General features: G+C 39.7%; 1 protein-coding gene across 1 annotated transcript in view; it reads left to right on the forward strand.

The window, feature by feature from the left end:
* LOC123801366 (uncharacterized) overlaps nucleotides 1-3,246 on the forward strand; it is a 45,031-nt gene extending 41,785 nt beyond the window's left edge. The window contains exon 4 of the mRNA XM_087866072.1: nucleotides 1,233-3,246. Within this exon, the coding sequence (XP_087722198.1) occupies nucleotides 1,233-1,383 (151 nt within the window). The 3' untranslated portion in view covers nucleotides 1,384-3,246. The remainder of the gene's footprint in view (nucleotides 1-1,232) is intronic.
* The last annotated feature ends 12,373 nt before the right edge of the window (nucleotides 3,247-15,619 follow it).

A 15,619-nucleotide genomic window follows, 5' to 3' on the forward strand; every position in this document is an offset into this window, starting at 1 on the left:
CTAACTGTCTCCTACTTGGTCTCCCCGCTTTCTGCCCGCGTTCTTTTATGAATCATTTCCCAAACAGCAGCCAGTGCGATCCATTTACAAATGAAGTCAGAAATCATGTCACTGCTCTGCCCAAAGGTCCTTAACTGATCTGAGTTAGTAATTGATTCTTAATCACTCAGAGCACAAGCAGAGATTCAGGCCCTGGTATCTTTTTCGATTTCATCTCTGCTCCTCTCCCCTTGCTCACGAGGCCCTGCCACATCACTCTCCCTGGAGGTTGCCGGACATGTCCGTCCCCGAGGCCTTTGCATTTGCTGTTTCCTGTCCTGCAATGTTCTTCCTATAGATACCCTCACGGCCCACTGCCTTGCCTTGTTCAGGTTTTTGTTCAAATGTTATATTCTTACTGCATTCTTCCCTGAACTGCTTCCCTGCCCTGCACTCCCCCCCACTTGCGCTGCCCCTGTTTTCCCCTATCACCTTTCTTTACTTTTTTCTCCATAATTGTCACCACAAAATGCTGGGTTTCTCCACCTTGGCATTATTTTTTTTTTAATATTTTATTTATTCATTTGAGAGAGAGAGAGAGAGCTTGAGCAGAGGGAACAGTAAGCAGAGGGAGAGGGAGAAGTAGGCTCCCCACTGAGGAGGGAGCCTGATAGGGACTCTGTCCCAGGACCCTGAGATCATGACCTGAGCTGAAGGCAGACGCTTATCCAACTGAGCCACCCAGGCGCCCCACCACCTTGGCACCATTGACATTTTGGAATAATTCTTTGTTGTTGGGGATTACTCTGTGCTCTGTAGGATGTTTAGAAGCATCCCTGGCTTCTTACCCACTAAATACTAGCAGCTCTTTTCTTCTTCCCAGTTGTGACAACCGAAAATATATCCAGACATTGCTAAATGTCTCCTGGGGAGAAAAATCATCTCTGGTTGAGGACCACTGATCTAATACAATATGTGTTTTACCTATTTATTCACCTCCCTTCCTCACTGCTGGAATATAACTTCCATGAGAACAGGAATTTTTGCCTCTGTTGTTCACTGCTGTACTGCGAGTGCCCAGAATAGAGCCCAGCGCATAGTAAGTGCTTAGCAAATATCTAATGAATGAATGAATAAATGAAATGGGCTCCTACCTCGTGCCTCTGTCCTCATTAAGCTATAGTCATACCAGCCTTTCTTCTGCCTCTTGTACATCCTGAACTCATTCTCACCTTCCTGTCTTTCTCTTTCAGTTGCTGCTTCTGGAAAGCTCTATCCATATGTCATCACATGGTGGACCCCAGCTTGTTACTTGGGTCCCCATTCAGATGTAACTTGCTCAGAGAGGCCTTCCCTGATGACTTGCCCTGCCTGCCAGAGATACCCTGTATCATGTTACTGTGATTTAGTTTCTTCTCTACGTTTATCTCTGCAATTATTTGTTTCATGTATGTTGAATTATTATTTGTTTACATGGTGAATTTCTGTGTTTCTCTCTTAAAAGAATGCTCTCTGAGCCCTCAACCTTATCTGCTTTATTTATCATGGCAGCCCCATAATTAGAACAGTTCCAGGCCCATAGTTTGTGTGCTGATTGAATGAATTAGCCTATCTCCTAAGCAATTTCAGCGTGGAAGAGATTCTCAGTAGTTAGGAGTGAAGGGCTGTGTATGTCAGGGTTCAGTTGCAAAGAATAGAATCCATTTTAGCCGGCTTAAGCAGAAAGGGATTAACTACAGCATGTGGCTTACAGAATCCCTGAGAGGGCTGAAGAAACAGCCTCCAGGTTGAGCTTTCAAGAACAACCTGGAAAGCCACACACAGACTGGACCACCAAGGGAGAGGCTGCTCTTCCTTCACAAGACCTCGCTCTTGCTGACCCAGGAAGCTGAAGTGCCAGCTGCTGGCTCTGAGACCAAAGCACCACTGTCATGATCACAAAGCTAGCATGAGAAGGTCAGCACTATCAGGAGCTGTTAAGATCAGGAAACTGCCCCAGAAAAACCAGGTACCGTCACCTCAGCGTTGGCCAAAAGAAAGAGCAAAATGACCAAAGCTTGTCCTTCAGCTTACTTGATCTTCCAGCTCTCAGGCTTCTGACTAGTGGAATGATTAAAACTGAAACCCTGGCTGCTAACAGGTCTGTGAGATGTGGCTTTTCACTGTCCAGTCTCTGCAGCACAAGGAGGCACTTCGGAAGGAGGTTAGAATGAACGCTGAGGGCCAATCCATCTAGAACACAGGTGTGGTGGTAAGGCAGGATGGAGAGATGAGTGATAAAAAAGAAAATGAGGGGCGCCTGGGTGGCACAGCGGTTAGGCGTCTGCCTTCGGCTCAGGGCGTGATCCCGGTGTTGTGGGATCGAGCCCCACATCAGGCTCCTCTGCTATGAGCCTGCTTCTTCCTCTCCAACTCCCCCTGCTTGTGTTCCTTCTCTCGCTGGCTGTCTCTATCTCTGTCGAATAAATAAATAAAATCTTTTAAAAAAAAAAAAAAAAGAAAATGAATCTTCAAGTTTATATCTGCCAGGCAATAAAGCCATACTAAAAAACCAGCCAAACAGTCAAGAGTCTCTTATACACAGTACTGATGGGTAGTGTTCACACAACTTCAGAAATAATCACTGTTCCCCAAAGATGTGGTAGCTTGTCTGTGACCGTGAATAGCATCAGGGCCCTAAAGCATCAGTCTCAGACAAACCAAGCTCAGTAAAGCCATTATCTGAGATCTCCTGGACAGCAGAACTGTTTATACCTTACAGCTCAGAAAGTGTGAGATTGCTCAGGCTGAGCACGGTTCTTCATAGCTGGCCGTGTACATTTATTTCCAGTTTAGAGCAGTGGTTAAACTCAAGTCTTAGAAGAGGCTTAAACTGCACAGAATCTCAGATTGGCAATTTTTATGTTGGCTAAGCAAGAAATCCATTACTCGATTTCTTTTTTATTATTTGAAATCCATAAAGGTTTATTTATTTGAATGAATCTGTTTTTGTAAAATATATTGTGTGCATCAATCGTCTCACACCACCCAGTGGATATATATGTATTATTTAATTCATTTTATTGGAAGAATAAAACCCACAAATTTTTTCTATTCTTAACTTTACATCTGCATGCTTTTCAATGTTTAAAACCTCATTGCAATGATAGATGTCGTTGGTTTATCTGTTTTACACAGTTAAAAATCTAACTTTAAATAGAATTAGTATGAAGTGATAACTGGGGAGCCCTTGCTTGATTAAAAATATAGAGATACAGAAAAACCCGATCAAGAGTTTAGAATATGCTTTATCAGTTTTATTTTATTTTATTTTATTTTATTTTATTTTATTTTATTTTATTTAATTTATCACATTTAGGAAACCTAAAACTCTCTACAACTTTTAAATTCTTCCTTTTAAGTACTTCACACTTAAAGATAGCTTGAGAATTTCTTCCATTCTTTCTCTCCAATTTTCCTTGTGAAGGACTTTTTAAACAGCTACTCTTTTTGAGTTCGTGCTGTAGACTAGGCCTTGAACATTCTCTCATTTAATCCCCATGGCTTCCCTTTGAGGTGTAGATATTATTTCTGTTACGCCAATGTGGACACCAAGGCTCAGAGAAATTGCTTGTTCAAAGACATCTGGCTACGAAGAGGCAGAGCTGGGATCACAAACTGGGATTTGACTGCATATCCTCCCAACGTCAAATCTCAGTCCTTCTTCTGCAACATGTATTTATTTATTCACGCAGTTATTCATTTATTCCGTTAATGATGCTCTAGTGCTTACTATGGGCCAGACACGTGCTGTTTGCTGGGATTAAAATGGTGAGCTCAAAAGGGCGCCATCCCTGCCCATGTGGAGCCGCGGCCCTTGGCTCCCTCCAGGTTAGCTGCTTATTCAGGGTTTATAGATGAGGATCAACTCCCTGCAAACAGACAAGAATGTAAAGATTGCCTTTTTTGTTTTATGGAGGAGATGACCATTTTATAAAATATTCCCGTGTGAAAGAATATTAAAATTGATTGCCAGCCCCAGGTTATATGTTTGCCTAGAGTCCTTGGTGAATTCAAGATTAATGAAGCACAGAAATTAATTAGAGAGGCTGAAACTCAAGAAATCCCTGGTGAGGAAAATAAAGTTTATCTGATTTTTATAGGAGACAGAAGCAATGACAGAAATTGAGCTCCTGTCACAAAGGATCAAGTATGTAAGACGTGGTTTAATAATGTTTCTGCGGTGCTAGCGGCCTGAGCGAGTAGGAAAACACTGCCGAATTCCTGAGTAAAAATACTAAACTCACCAGCCAACAACTAGAAATGACAGAATCTATTATGCAAGTCAGGACGTCAGTGCCTAAAGGGTCCAGTTGGTCATGTACTGGGTGTGGAGGGCCAGGTCGATTAACAGGCGGGAGTATTCTTCACTTCCACGTACAAGAATGTGTTTTCTCCTATCTGTACGTCCTTCATGTGGCCCTTCTGAGAGAGACATAGATATAGGGAATGTTTCACTTTCTCCTTTACCATAAGAAAAGCAATAGCTCCAGGGCAGCGATGAATAGCTGGTGTTCAGCCTCTGGGGAAATAGTGTGGAGTGCCAAGGCCTGTGGCACCCTGGAAATAACGTGACTTATCTAATGGGCAGCAGTTACTCAGCTCCTGCTGATTGTTGCCGCGGAAGAGGGCCCAATGGTGCCATTTCATTTTCTTAAAGAGAATCCAGAAATCTGGATTTTTCTATGAAACCACCTGATAATTACATCTTGGCAACTAATTAAAAAAAACAACAACAAAACTTCTCAGGCAACACTTTTATATTTTATTTTATTTTTAAAGATTTTATTTACTTATCTGACAGAGAGAGAGCACAAGCAGGGGAAGCAGCAGGCAGAGGCAGAGGGAGAAGCAGGCTCCCCACTGAGCAAGGAGCCAGATGTGAGGGCTCGATCCCAGGACCCTGGGATCGTGACCTGAGCTGAAGGCAGACGCCTAACAGACTGAGCCACCCAGGTGCCCCTTTCGGCCAATATTTTTAATTAGGTGATCAACCATCCTGGTTTGTCAGGGACTGAGGGGTCTCTTGGGATGTGGGTCTTTCAGTGCTAAAACAGGGAGAGTTCTGGACAAACTGGGATGGTTGGTCCTTCTAGAATGTAGAGGATAATGAAAACATCTCTGTAGGCTGAACAAAGTCTGTAGGTGGTCAGTTTATGATCTCTGATGAATAGGACAGGGACCTAGAATACGACCTAGAATAAGTCCTAGAATATTATCAAAGGAGGGGAAGATACTTGATGAACAGAGAAGGACCACATATACAGGAACCAGAACATGTCCCACTGTTCACTTCTGTTCTCCTGCCAGTTCATATAGGATGGCCATGGCCAGATGAGAAACTACTGTAATAAATTATTGCAGTGCTATAGTGTTCTTTTTTTTTTCCCCGCTCTGTTCATCTTGAAATTTGTTCAACCAAGGAAGCCCTTTCTTGGAGAGTGGGAGATTCAGAGGGTGGAAGGGAGAGGCTGTGTTCTCTGAAAGCACACAGACAATCAAAGGGCATGTTGGAAGTTTATCTAGAATTATCTTGGGCTAGACTATTTTTATTCAACCTAAGTTTTATAACTGTAACTGCAAGGTTAATTTTTAGCAAGATTTTCTTTAAAAAAAAACAAACTTTTTTTGGGGGGGGTTACAGAATATTACCATGGAAAGGAAACTTAAACACCGTGTAGTCCAAAACTTCCAATATTAGAGAAATTGAGGGACAGTGTCTGATAGCTGGTTAGTGGCAGAATGGTTCAACGTGGATCTGTTTGGAAGTGGTATAGATGGACACCAGTAGCCTGATAAGGAGGGAGCAACACGGCTTCTCTGCGTTGCATTGCCAGCAGTTAAGAAAGTTCTGTGGCACAAAGAAACATAACCACTAAAATCTAAAAACAACAAAAGTTATTTCCTACTCTGCCTTTTGTTTAGGAAATTAAATGGTAACGAATCACTAAATACTCATATTTTTGAAACTCAGTGAAAATTAAGATGAAGGACAGTAAAATAGGAGAATCCCCTATTGAAAAAGCAACTAGGTTATATCGGGGTCATTTCATGTGGGCAGCACACATTTCAAAGTGAAAACCTATGATTTGAAAAACCTAGACAAGGAAGTTTAAAAAAAAAGTCTTTCCAACCATCGTTATATACTAGTATATATTTAGCTTCATTCTTCAGTTCCAAAGGCATCACTTCTTCGCAACAGAATTTGCTTTGAAGTCTGAGAATGGACTTTGTGGTGAGGCTATGCCCCCAGGCCCATACGGAGCAAGTGAAAACAAGGCTGATATTTATCTTATTATACTGGCATCCTGGACCAGCCAAAGAACTTGCTGCTTATATTTACAGTCACAAAGAGGTATCATTAAGGTCCAAAGATTCACAGATTCCTTGTTTGAATAATTAGAATCCTTTTTGCTTCCTTTTGGGCCAAAATGAAATACATAGTTCATCTTTGGCACCTATTTGTGTAAATTCCTAGAAATCTCAACAGAGTAGGATAGAAACAACGGCCCAATAGTATGAATGTCACACCAACAGACCACACAGGCCAACCTAAATTCCTTGCAGACTCTAAGAATCTCCTAGAGGCTAGAAATCAGTGGTCATGCTGTCTTTATTGTGGGTGGATTCCATGTAGCTGTAGGCCACTTAGTATAAGCTTGGTGAAGAGAACAGGGTCAGAATGATTTGATGTGAGATGCCAACACTCAACAATGAGTTTATGGTTAAAAAACCAGACCCACTGCTGCCCCAGCACTTACCATTCTCCTCCTGATTAGATCCAGGAGGGCAGTGAGAAGGAAGAGGTATGTTAGTTCTTGATAACCATTTGGGGATTGATGAAATAGGGACAGGAGTCAACAAGACACAGCTATTGTTTTGGTGTCCAGGACAGATTTCTTTCTGGGGCAAATCTCTGAGGGGGTGGTTTGGGCATTCTATTTCAGGGGCAAGTCCTAGTAGTTATTGCTGGTGTGTGTGTGTGTGTGTGTGTGTGTGTGTGTGTGTGTGTGTGTGTGTGTTTAAGATCAACACAACAAACATCACTATCTCACATGATTTCTGAGGGACAGAAATTTGAGAGTGGCTTAGCTGGGTATTTCTGGCCTAGGATCTTTCATGAGGTTGTAGCTTAAGGGTCAGCTAGAGCTGCAATCATCTGAAGGCTTGAATGGGGGCTCCAGGGTCTTCTTCCGAGATTGTGCATCATTGGCTCAAGGTGGCTCATTCACATGAGGTGTATATATGACTATTGGCTGGAGGCCTTAGTTCCTTCTGTTTTGCCTTCAACATGGCTGTGGACCTACTTGAGTATCTTCATGGTAAGGCAGCTAGCTTCCCTCAAAGTGAGCAATCTGAGAGAGAAGGTAGGACTGTAGTTAGTGTAGCTTTTGGAATTGGACTTTTGAGATTTACAGATTCTTGGTACCACTAAGTTGCTTCATATCTTCATACCTCTAACAGCCACTATATAGTGGCTTTCCCAGGATGTATGTCCTAGGGTGACTGTCTAACTTGCTTTGACTTGGGAAGAAAATGAGTCCACACTGGAAGGTGTGGAATGCAGGAGGTGGCTATGGCACTGAAATTAGGAGATGTCTTTTAAATAAATGACCGTTATGCATTGCTGAAAGCAGTGGTAAATTATCCTTTTTTTTTTTTTTTAACATTTGGGATAGAAGGATTTGAGCAAGTGTTTAGCCCAAACCTTTCATTTTATTTTTTTTTAAAGATTTTATTTATTTATTTGACAGAGAGAGAGACAGCCAGCGAGAGAGGGAACACAAGCAGGGGGAGTGGGAGAGGAAGAAGCAGGCTCATAGCGGAGGAGCCTGATGTGGGGCTCGATCCCATAATGCCGGGATCATGCCCTGAGCCAAAGGCAAATGCTTAACCGCTGTGCCACCCAGGCGCCCCAAACCTTTCATTTTAAAGATGAGGGCATGAGAAATAAAATTCTACATAAATATTTGAGTGTTTTTATTTAAAAGAGTCTTCTTCTTTAATTAACTTTTGTTTGTGGGTAGATTATACAGGAGACTATAGATAAACCATCTGTGGGCTTTTCAAGCTCATAACAAAATGTTTACACACGATGGTAGTAATGTTATTAGTGAGTTAATGTGACTGAAGGGGATCATCATTCACAGTGAACAAAGACAAGATAGAGACTGGCAATGAAGACATGGAAATGTGGTTCTCAACAACCTTTGAATCATGTGATTTTGCAGAAAAAGGATCAAGATCATAAGCCTAATTTTTCCCCACACAGGTGGGACAGTGGGTTGTTGGGAAATTGTAAACGAAGTTTCTTCTGGTAGGCCTCCAAATTTTCAGAAAAAGTAAAGGAAAATCCTGGGTAACCTGCTTAACCTTGTTGAGACTCATTTCCTCTCTGTCAAGTGAGGCTGTTGATAGCAACCTTGTGGGATTATTGTGATGATTAGAAATAACCCTACGCTAAACTCAATCAGTGGTAGCTGATTCTATTATTGTTACTATTATTATTGTTGTCATTATATTTTTTCTTCAAGACATTAAGCTCGCAACAAATACGCACTTATTCCTACCTGGAAGAACTTCGATCCCCTTGGTTCTCAAAACTACATTGAAGTGGGCGCCTGGGTGGCTCAGTTGGTTAAGTGTTTGCCTTCGGCTCAGGTCATGATCCCGAGGTCCTGGGATCCAGCCCCAGTCAGGCTCCCTGCTCAGCAGAGAGGCTGCTTCTCCCTCTCCCTCTGCCCCTCACCTGCTTTGCGCACGCTCTCTCTCTCTCCTTCTCTCTCTTTCAAATAAATAAATAAAAAATCTTAAAAAAAAAAAAACTACATTGAAGTATCTGGAAGTTGATGGTGGGGGAGGGGTTGATTCCCCAGTCCCCTGCAGCCGTGTGAGGTAGTGTTCCCCTGTGACCACTTGCCACAGAATTACCTGGTTGTTTGTTAAAAATGCAGATCTTTCCTCAGATCTACTGAGTCAGCATATATAGGGATGAAACCCTGTAATCTGTATTCTTAACAAGCAACCCAAATGATTTTTATGCCCACTAAAATTTGAAAACCACTACAGGTGGTGTTTTGGAGGCCTTCTGGGGCTCACAGAGGACAAGGCAGCTGAACTGATCTTAATCAAAAGTTTCCAGAATTTTTTTATTATGTACCGCCATTACTAAGACCTTTTATGTATGTAATACTAATGTTTATGTGTTTATATTTATACATTTATTCATAAATTATTTACATGTACCACCAAGTTAAATATCATATGCATTGTAATACAAAATAGAAATTTAAAAAAGATAAAATTTTTATGTAAAAATTTTAATATTTGCTTTTCATAACCTCCTGGATCATATGATATACCCTTTGGGATTTGTACTGGCTAACCTGGAGACCACTGGCCAAACTGTAAGTGGTCGCTATGGTTGTGTTTATTCACTTACTTATTAAGCAAACGTTTACAGAGTTCCTTGCAAAGACTCCAAGGCCTCATTGTGAATGACCATCTCCTTCTGTCATATTGAAGCACTAATAACATCACTACCTTATCATGTGCAAACACTTTGTCACTTCTAGGTTCTGTGGGTAGGAGGGTTTAGTTCATCTCCGCCAGGTAGGAGAGTGGTGCTGCATCTAGTTCATGGCTATATTCAAAGTCACAAAAATATAACTTAATAGGATATTTGGGATTGGAAGAAAGTCCCAGATAGTCTTGGTACATCATTAAGAATCTAAGAAACAAATTAAAACAGGTAAATGGCCCTCACTGAATTAGATAGAGCACCCTGTTCGGGAAGGTTGCATGGGGCAAGAACACTGGACTTGGTTTTGGAAGACCTATGTTTGTGTCTGTGCTTCTTTCCTAACTGGCTGTGTGCCCTTCTATAAATTATTTACCCTCACTGAGCTTCTGTAAATGCTCTTTTTGTTTTGTTTGTTTTTTAAAGATTTTACTTATTTACTTGAGAGAGAGAGAGAGTGAGTGAGAGAGAGCACAAGCTGGGGGGAGAGGCAGAGGGAGAGGGAGAGTGAGAAGCAGACACCCAGCTGAGCAGGGAGCCCGATATGGGGTTTGAGCCATGACCCTGGAATCATGACTTGAGCCGAAGGCAGACGCTTAACTGACTGAGCCACCCAGGAGCCCCTATAAATGCTCCTTTGTAAGACAAGGATCATGACACCTTCTCTGCCTGTCTGACCCAGTTGCCATCACAACCGCACTCTCCTCATCTTTGATGATGATCTCATAGAATTCCAGGCTTGATCAGTCAGCTGTCAATCACTAAACATGTATTGAGTGCCTGATGGATATTCCAAAGTGCCACCAGGTAAGTAGAATTTCACTTGTCTTGATTTTGCAAGAACAAGCAAGTTTTTATTTGCCTGAATTCAACAATTGCACACCTATCTGTGACACTTCCACTCCCACAGAGGTTAAGAGAAGTGACTTCAAACCCTGGCTTTGCCACTTTGACATTCCATTTCCTTAAGCCTTTGTTCCCTCATCTGTGAAATAAGGATAATGATATTTACTCCCCAAATTACTGTGAGGATTATATGAGATAATTTATGTGAAATGCTAGGTGCAATTGAAGCATAGTAAAAACTGAATGATGATTACTACTTAAATGGCAAATATGGTGAGGTACTCTTTCAACATTTTGGTCAGTGCAAACTGCAACTTGATATATCCGTTCAGAACTGAATTTCACCTGGTGATTCTAAAAAACCAAGTGGTTTGACCTTACATCTTTCGTATGATTAACCTTTTTATACTGGTCTTTGAGAATGAAGTTAAAAGATTTCTTTTAACGTTCAGGTAGGGAATGAATTATGACTGGCTTGATAGAATGGAACTTTTTACTAGACTGTTTTAGACTGCTGTAGGTTTGCGAACCACCCCCAAATGAAGCCTTAATATTTATCAGACAGAGAAATAAAAGGAAAAACTATTTTTAATGTAATAAGGTATAATCATGAAGTAATGAGCCGGGAGTTTGCATGTGCCACAACAAAGTTGCGATCTTGACTCTTAGACTGTGCGTCACAAGTCTTACCCTAATATTTAACAACAACGGATTTTTTTTTCTTGTTACACAAGTTATTGACATAGCTGAAGTGACTCACTTAATGACTCATGATGCAATGGACTGGCATTTCCTTCTTCCTTGCTTGTACAAGGATGATTTGATTATACAGGCACATTTCAGTTGACTATAGTTTACCTTCAAAATAGCCCTGCAGCTTAAGAAATGCCCCAAAGACTGCCCAGTACTTGTTTCTGAGTGAACTTAAATGCAGTTTTCCTAAATGTCCTAAGTACGAACCTAATCTTTAAAACAGGGGCTCTTCTGTTGCCTGAATTTGAGGCTGATCTTCAGTGTTGTAATTTCTCTTGGTATCTTACTCTGCTTTTTCTATCCTCGTAGACTCACAGTGGCCTAGGGTATCAGAACAGGAAAGAACCTTAGAGATCATCTAGCCCTACTCCCTCATTTTTTACATGTGAAAACTATGAACCAGGCAAGTCAATCATTTTCATCAGCTTCAGAGTAGAGAATAGACTAGGGCACAACTCTAAGCTCTCTGTTCATGGTTTATTTCCACCCAACTCAGCTTCTTTTAATTTGTCTGACTACTGATTTAATTTTTGTTTTTTTGGCTTCAGATGTATAAAAGTGTGGGAAAATTAGATTAACCTGAAACATTATGTTCAATCCTTTCCCTAGAACAAGCCTTGATGTGTGAGTGGAAACACTGGTATTTCAAGATTCTCACCACTGAGGTGTGGCAGATTGGCCATGGACATGCTGTTGGGTTTGGCTGTACTCATCCTATTATATGTTTGGCATTGCGACTCTTATAAATTGTGTTCAAAATTGTCTCCAATTTTAGTGAATATTCACATTGAGAAATCATGTTTATTTCTCCTTTTGCATTGCAGTATGACTTGGATAAAGTATTCCTTAGTGAATTAATTACACTGCAGTTCCCGAGCCCAATTCAGGATTTATATGTATTGTAAAAGGATTTTAAAAAACCTAAAATATTGATTAATAAATTAGATATTGGAGACCCAAAACTCATTATTGAACTTCAGTTGAAGAGAGTTAATCTGATATCCTGGGAGTTGTAAATATTGTAAAGTAATGGCATATTTTGTATATTGAAACAGAAGATGATATTTAGCAAATACAGAAGTAAAAAAATTAGCAAAAAAGGCAAAGTAGGTGTGTGAGTGTAGTATCAGAATGGCATAAGACAGAGTTTTAGAATTATGTGTTTCTAAAGAAAAGTGGTATCGTGGAGATTTGGATATACCAGATGAACATGGCCTAGACATTGCAATTTCAGGGTGGATAGTTATGAATAAAGAAATCATCCCAGAACCAAATACGCATTTTTATATATTAAGGAGCAGCTTGAAGTATGAGGAATCTGAGATTTCTAGAAAAATGTTGATTGTATCCACGTCCTTATTTTTTTTAGCCTCTGTGCTTAAGTGTCTACTCCTTCACTCTCCTGAAACTGCTTTCAGGAAAGTCACTAGGAATTACAATTTGCCAAAGGTCCTTCTTCAAGGAATTTGACATTTGACACTATCGTCTACTTCCTCCTGTATACTCTCTTTCTTTCAGCATCTTTGATGTTGCTGTTGCTGTGGAATAGTTTTCTGCTGCTTTTTTTCCTTCTTCCACTCATATCGTAAATATCAATATCCAGTATTCCATACTTGGTCCTTTTTTTTTTTTTTTTCTGCAGAAAGAAATCATGAATATACAGTATGAACCAAATCATGTGTGCCCAATAGCAGACACTGTGAATTGATTTTGGCAATTTTCTCTCATCCATGATGTTATCCTAGAATTCTCAAAATTGCTTCAGGAAACTACCAAATGATCAGAGTTCACATATGAGAAGAAAATTTTTCTCCACTCCTGTTTTACATATCCATCTCGGACTAGCTCGTCTGTAGTCATGACTTTAATTCCAGAAATCCTGGGGCTCATTCATTAGGGTCTCCAGCACCTTGTCCAAGTGCCTAGAGAGCATGGTTTGGGTTGGATAAATATTTGAAGAATAAATGATGACATGTTTGATTAGTTAACAACGTCTAAGTATATTCTATCATTTTGATGCTTGAATGCAATTAAAATCAAAATGTAGTGATCATAGAGAACATACGGAATAGTGACAATATTACAACGACATATGTGCATATTCAGAAATTTTATTTCTGAACAAAAATTACTTTCTATATGAGACTATGATTATTTTCAAGTAAGTAAACTTAAGCTGTTCAGTAATAAGAAACACGCAGCAGAGTTGTGAAAGCTTAAATTGGCGGTTTAAAGAGGTAGTAGTAGGCTAGTTCAGTGGGATATTTCCCTCAAAGCTGTAGATTTCCATCCACTGGCCAGTGAGAATAAAATGTGCTTTCTATTTATTTCTAACCAAGGTTAAAGTAGTAACATATAATTTTGCACTGTGCTTTATAACCTTTTGAAAGAATTTTAAATTTTCAATAATCAGGGTTGCAGCCTGATATTTTTTCCTGAACATTAATAATGTAAATGAATCACTAAAATGTTTACTACAAAGATGCTTCCAAAAAAACATATTTAAAGAAGCAGAACAAAGTGTTGTAAACTTGGAGCCTAATTTTTCTGCTTCCTCATTTTCTCATTTTTAGATTGATCAATAAAAGAGGATTATTATACAATAGGGAGTATTATCCACTGAGGTAGTATCACCTAAATTTTATTTATTTGTATTCCACCTTTATCATTTTTTCCCCGTTTTATGAACGCACAATAGTACCTAGTCTATAGTGCTAAACAAATGTTGGATGTTACCATCGTATACTATCAAAGATGCTTGGCTGAAGTTGGGGGTGCGAAGTATACATTTTTCAAAGCATGTAATTATGGTAGTTCTCAGGGGCTGGGTTTGAAGGCCGGAAGTGCGAGCCACCAACTCATACTGCATTTACATTAGTGTGCCTTCAATGTCAGGTTATAACCAGAAAGCAGAAGCACAGAGGTGGGGTAGAAGAGCTCAGGACAGGAGGGCCAGCTTGTTTGTGATGTATTAATTTTCTAATGCAGGTGTTGGGAAACTTTTTCTGCAAAGGGCCCCTTGGTAAATATTTGACACTTGGTGGGCCATGTGATTTCTGCTGTAATTACTCAGTTCTGCTGTTGAGACAATGCATGTTCCAATAAATACAACCATAGGCAATACATGTTCCAATAAAGTTTTATAAAAATAAGTGGTGTCCTGGATTTGTTCCAGGGGTAATAGTTTGTAGACTCTTACTCCAGTGGTGAGGATTTGGTGCTCAATTAGTTTTCTTAACTCAACAAATCATTTTTGAATCTTATTTTATTTTTTGATCCTCTGTGTGTGTATGTTTTGTCATTGCTAAGTCAAAAATTTTTACCTTTCAATGTGGACTGAACTTTAGTTTGCTCTGACGTAGGTGCATTCTTCTGGACACTTTCCATCTCATCGGAGATTTGTTTCTCTTCATTTAGAATATGGCTTATGAACTACATAGTGAGATTAGAACTATGTGCAGTCTTTATCTGAAGACCTGGGCCCCATTCTCTCATCTGAGATTTTGTTAAATATTCTATACTAAAGATCAGTTCAACTGGTTGGGAGTGCATTTTATTCTTGGACAGATTCTTTCAGGCATTAGTTCAGTTTCCATTTCTTTATGGAGTCCTGGAAAATGGTAAAGACCTGGAGTGTTAACCAAGCCTACGCACTCTTTCGGTTCATGTGGCTCTAAATTTTGGGGGTGAGGAGTGGGGAGAGAAGAGGGAGGGGTTAGCAAGAATTTTGTGGATTTGTTTGACTCAAAATATTCAGTATTGTTTCTGATAACTAAAAACAGGGCTAGTAGACACTCTTAATTCCTTTTATTTCTTTTCTTTTTTTTTTTTTTTTTAGATTTATCTTTTCAAAGTTTAAGACATAAGCTTAAACTCTTTCCTTGTCTGGTACCTGAGGGCTTTTTTTTTTTTTTTTTCCTTCCTTCTTCCTTTCAAATTGCTTACATGCCTGTTTTGTCTATTTGAGAGCAGAGTAGTATGGTGGTTAAAGAACAAGCTCTGGATTTAGACTGCTTGGGATCAAATCTCAGGTCTACCAATTACTATGTAGGATCTGTGCTTCAGTTGCTACATCTGTAAAATGAGGGTGATGGTAGTATTGGTTTTCACAAAGATATTATATTATCAAAGGAGTCGATATGTATGAAGTCCTTAGAATAATGCCAGATAATGCATAGTAAGCTCTATTCACATTTTAAGTATTATTGATACATATTTTTGATTTTTGTTTTCTCAAATATTGAGATAGGAGATTGTGCTGTTTGACTCACTCTTCAGATTGGCCTTCACACTTACTATTCTTGAGGCTCTATAGCCATTCTATATTAGAAATTAAACCTAAAAAGCTGATAACAAACTGTATCATAAACACTTATGGACAGTAGAAGCAGAAAGAGAAGAGGGCATTTAATCTATTTAATAGATAAGTAGATTAGAAATGGTTAGTCCTACAACTCTGTTTATAAATGAGATTGATTCGTT

The sequence above is a fragment of the Ursus americanus genome, chromosome 2, assembly GCF_024610735.1.
Source record: "Ursus americanus isolate L20-20 chromosome 2, mUrsAme1.1.p, whole genome shotgun sequence".
Taxonomy (NCBI): domain Eukaryota; kingdom Metazoa; phylum Chordata; class Mammalia; order Carnivora; family Ursidae; genus Ursus; species Ursus americanus.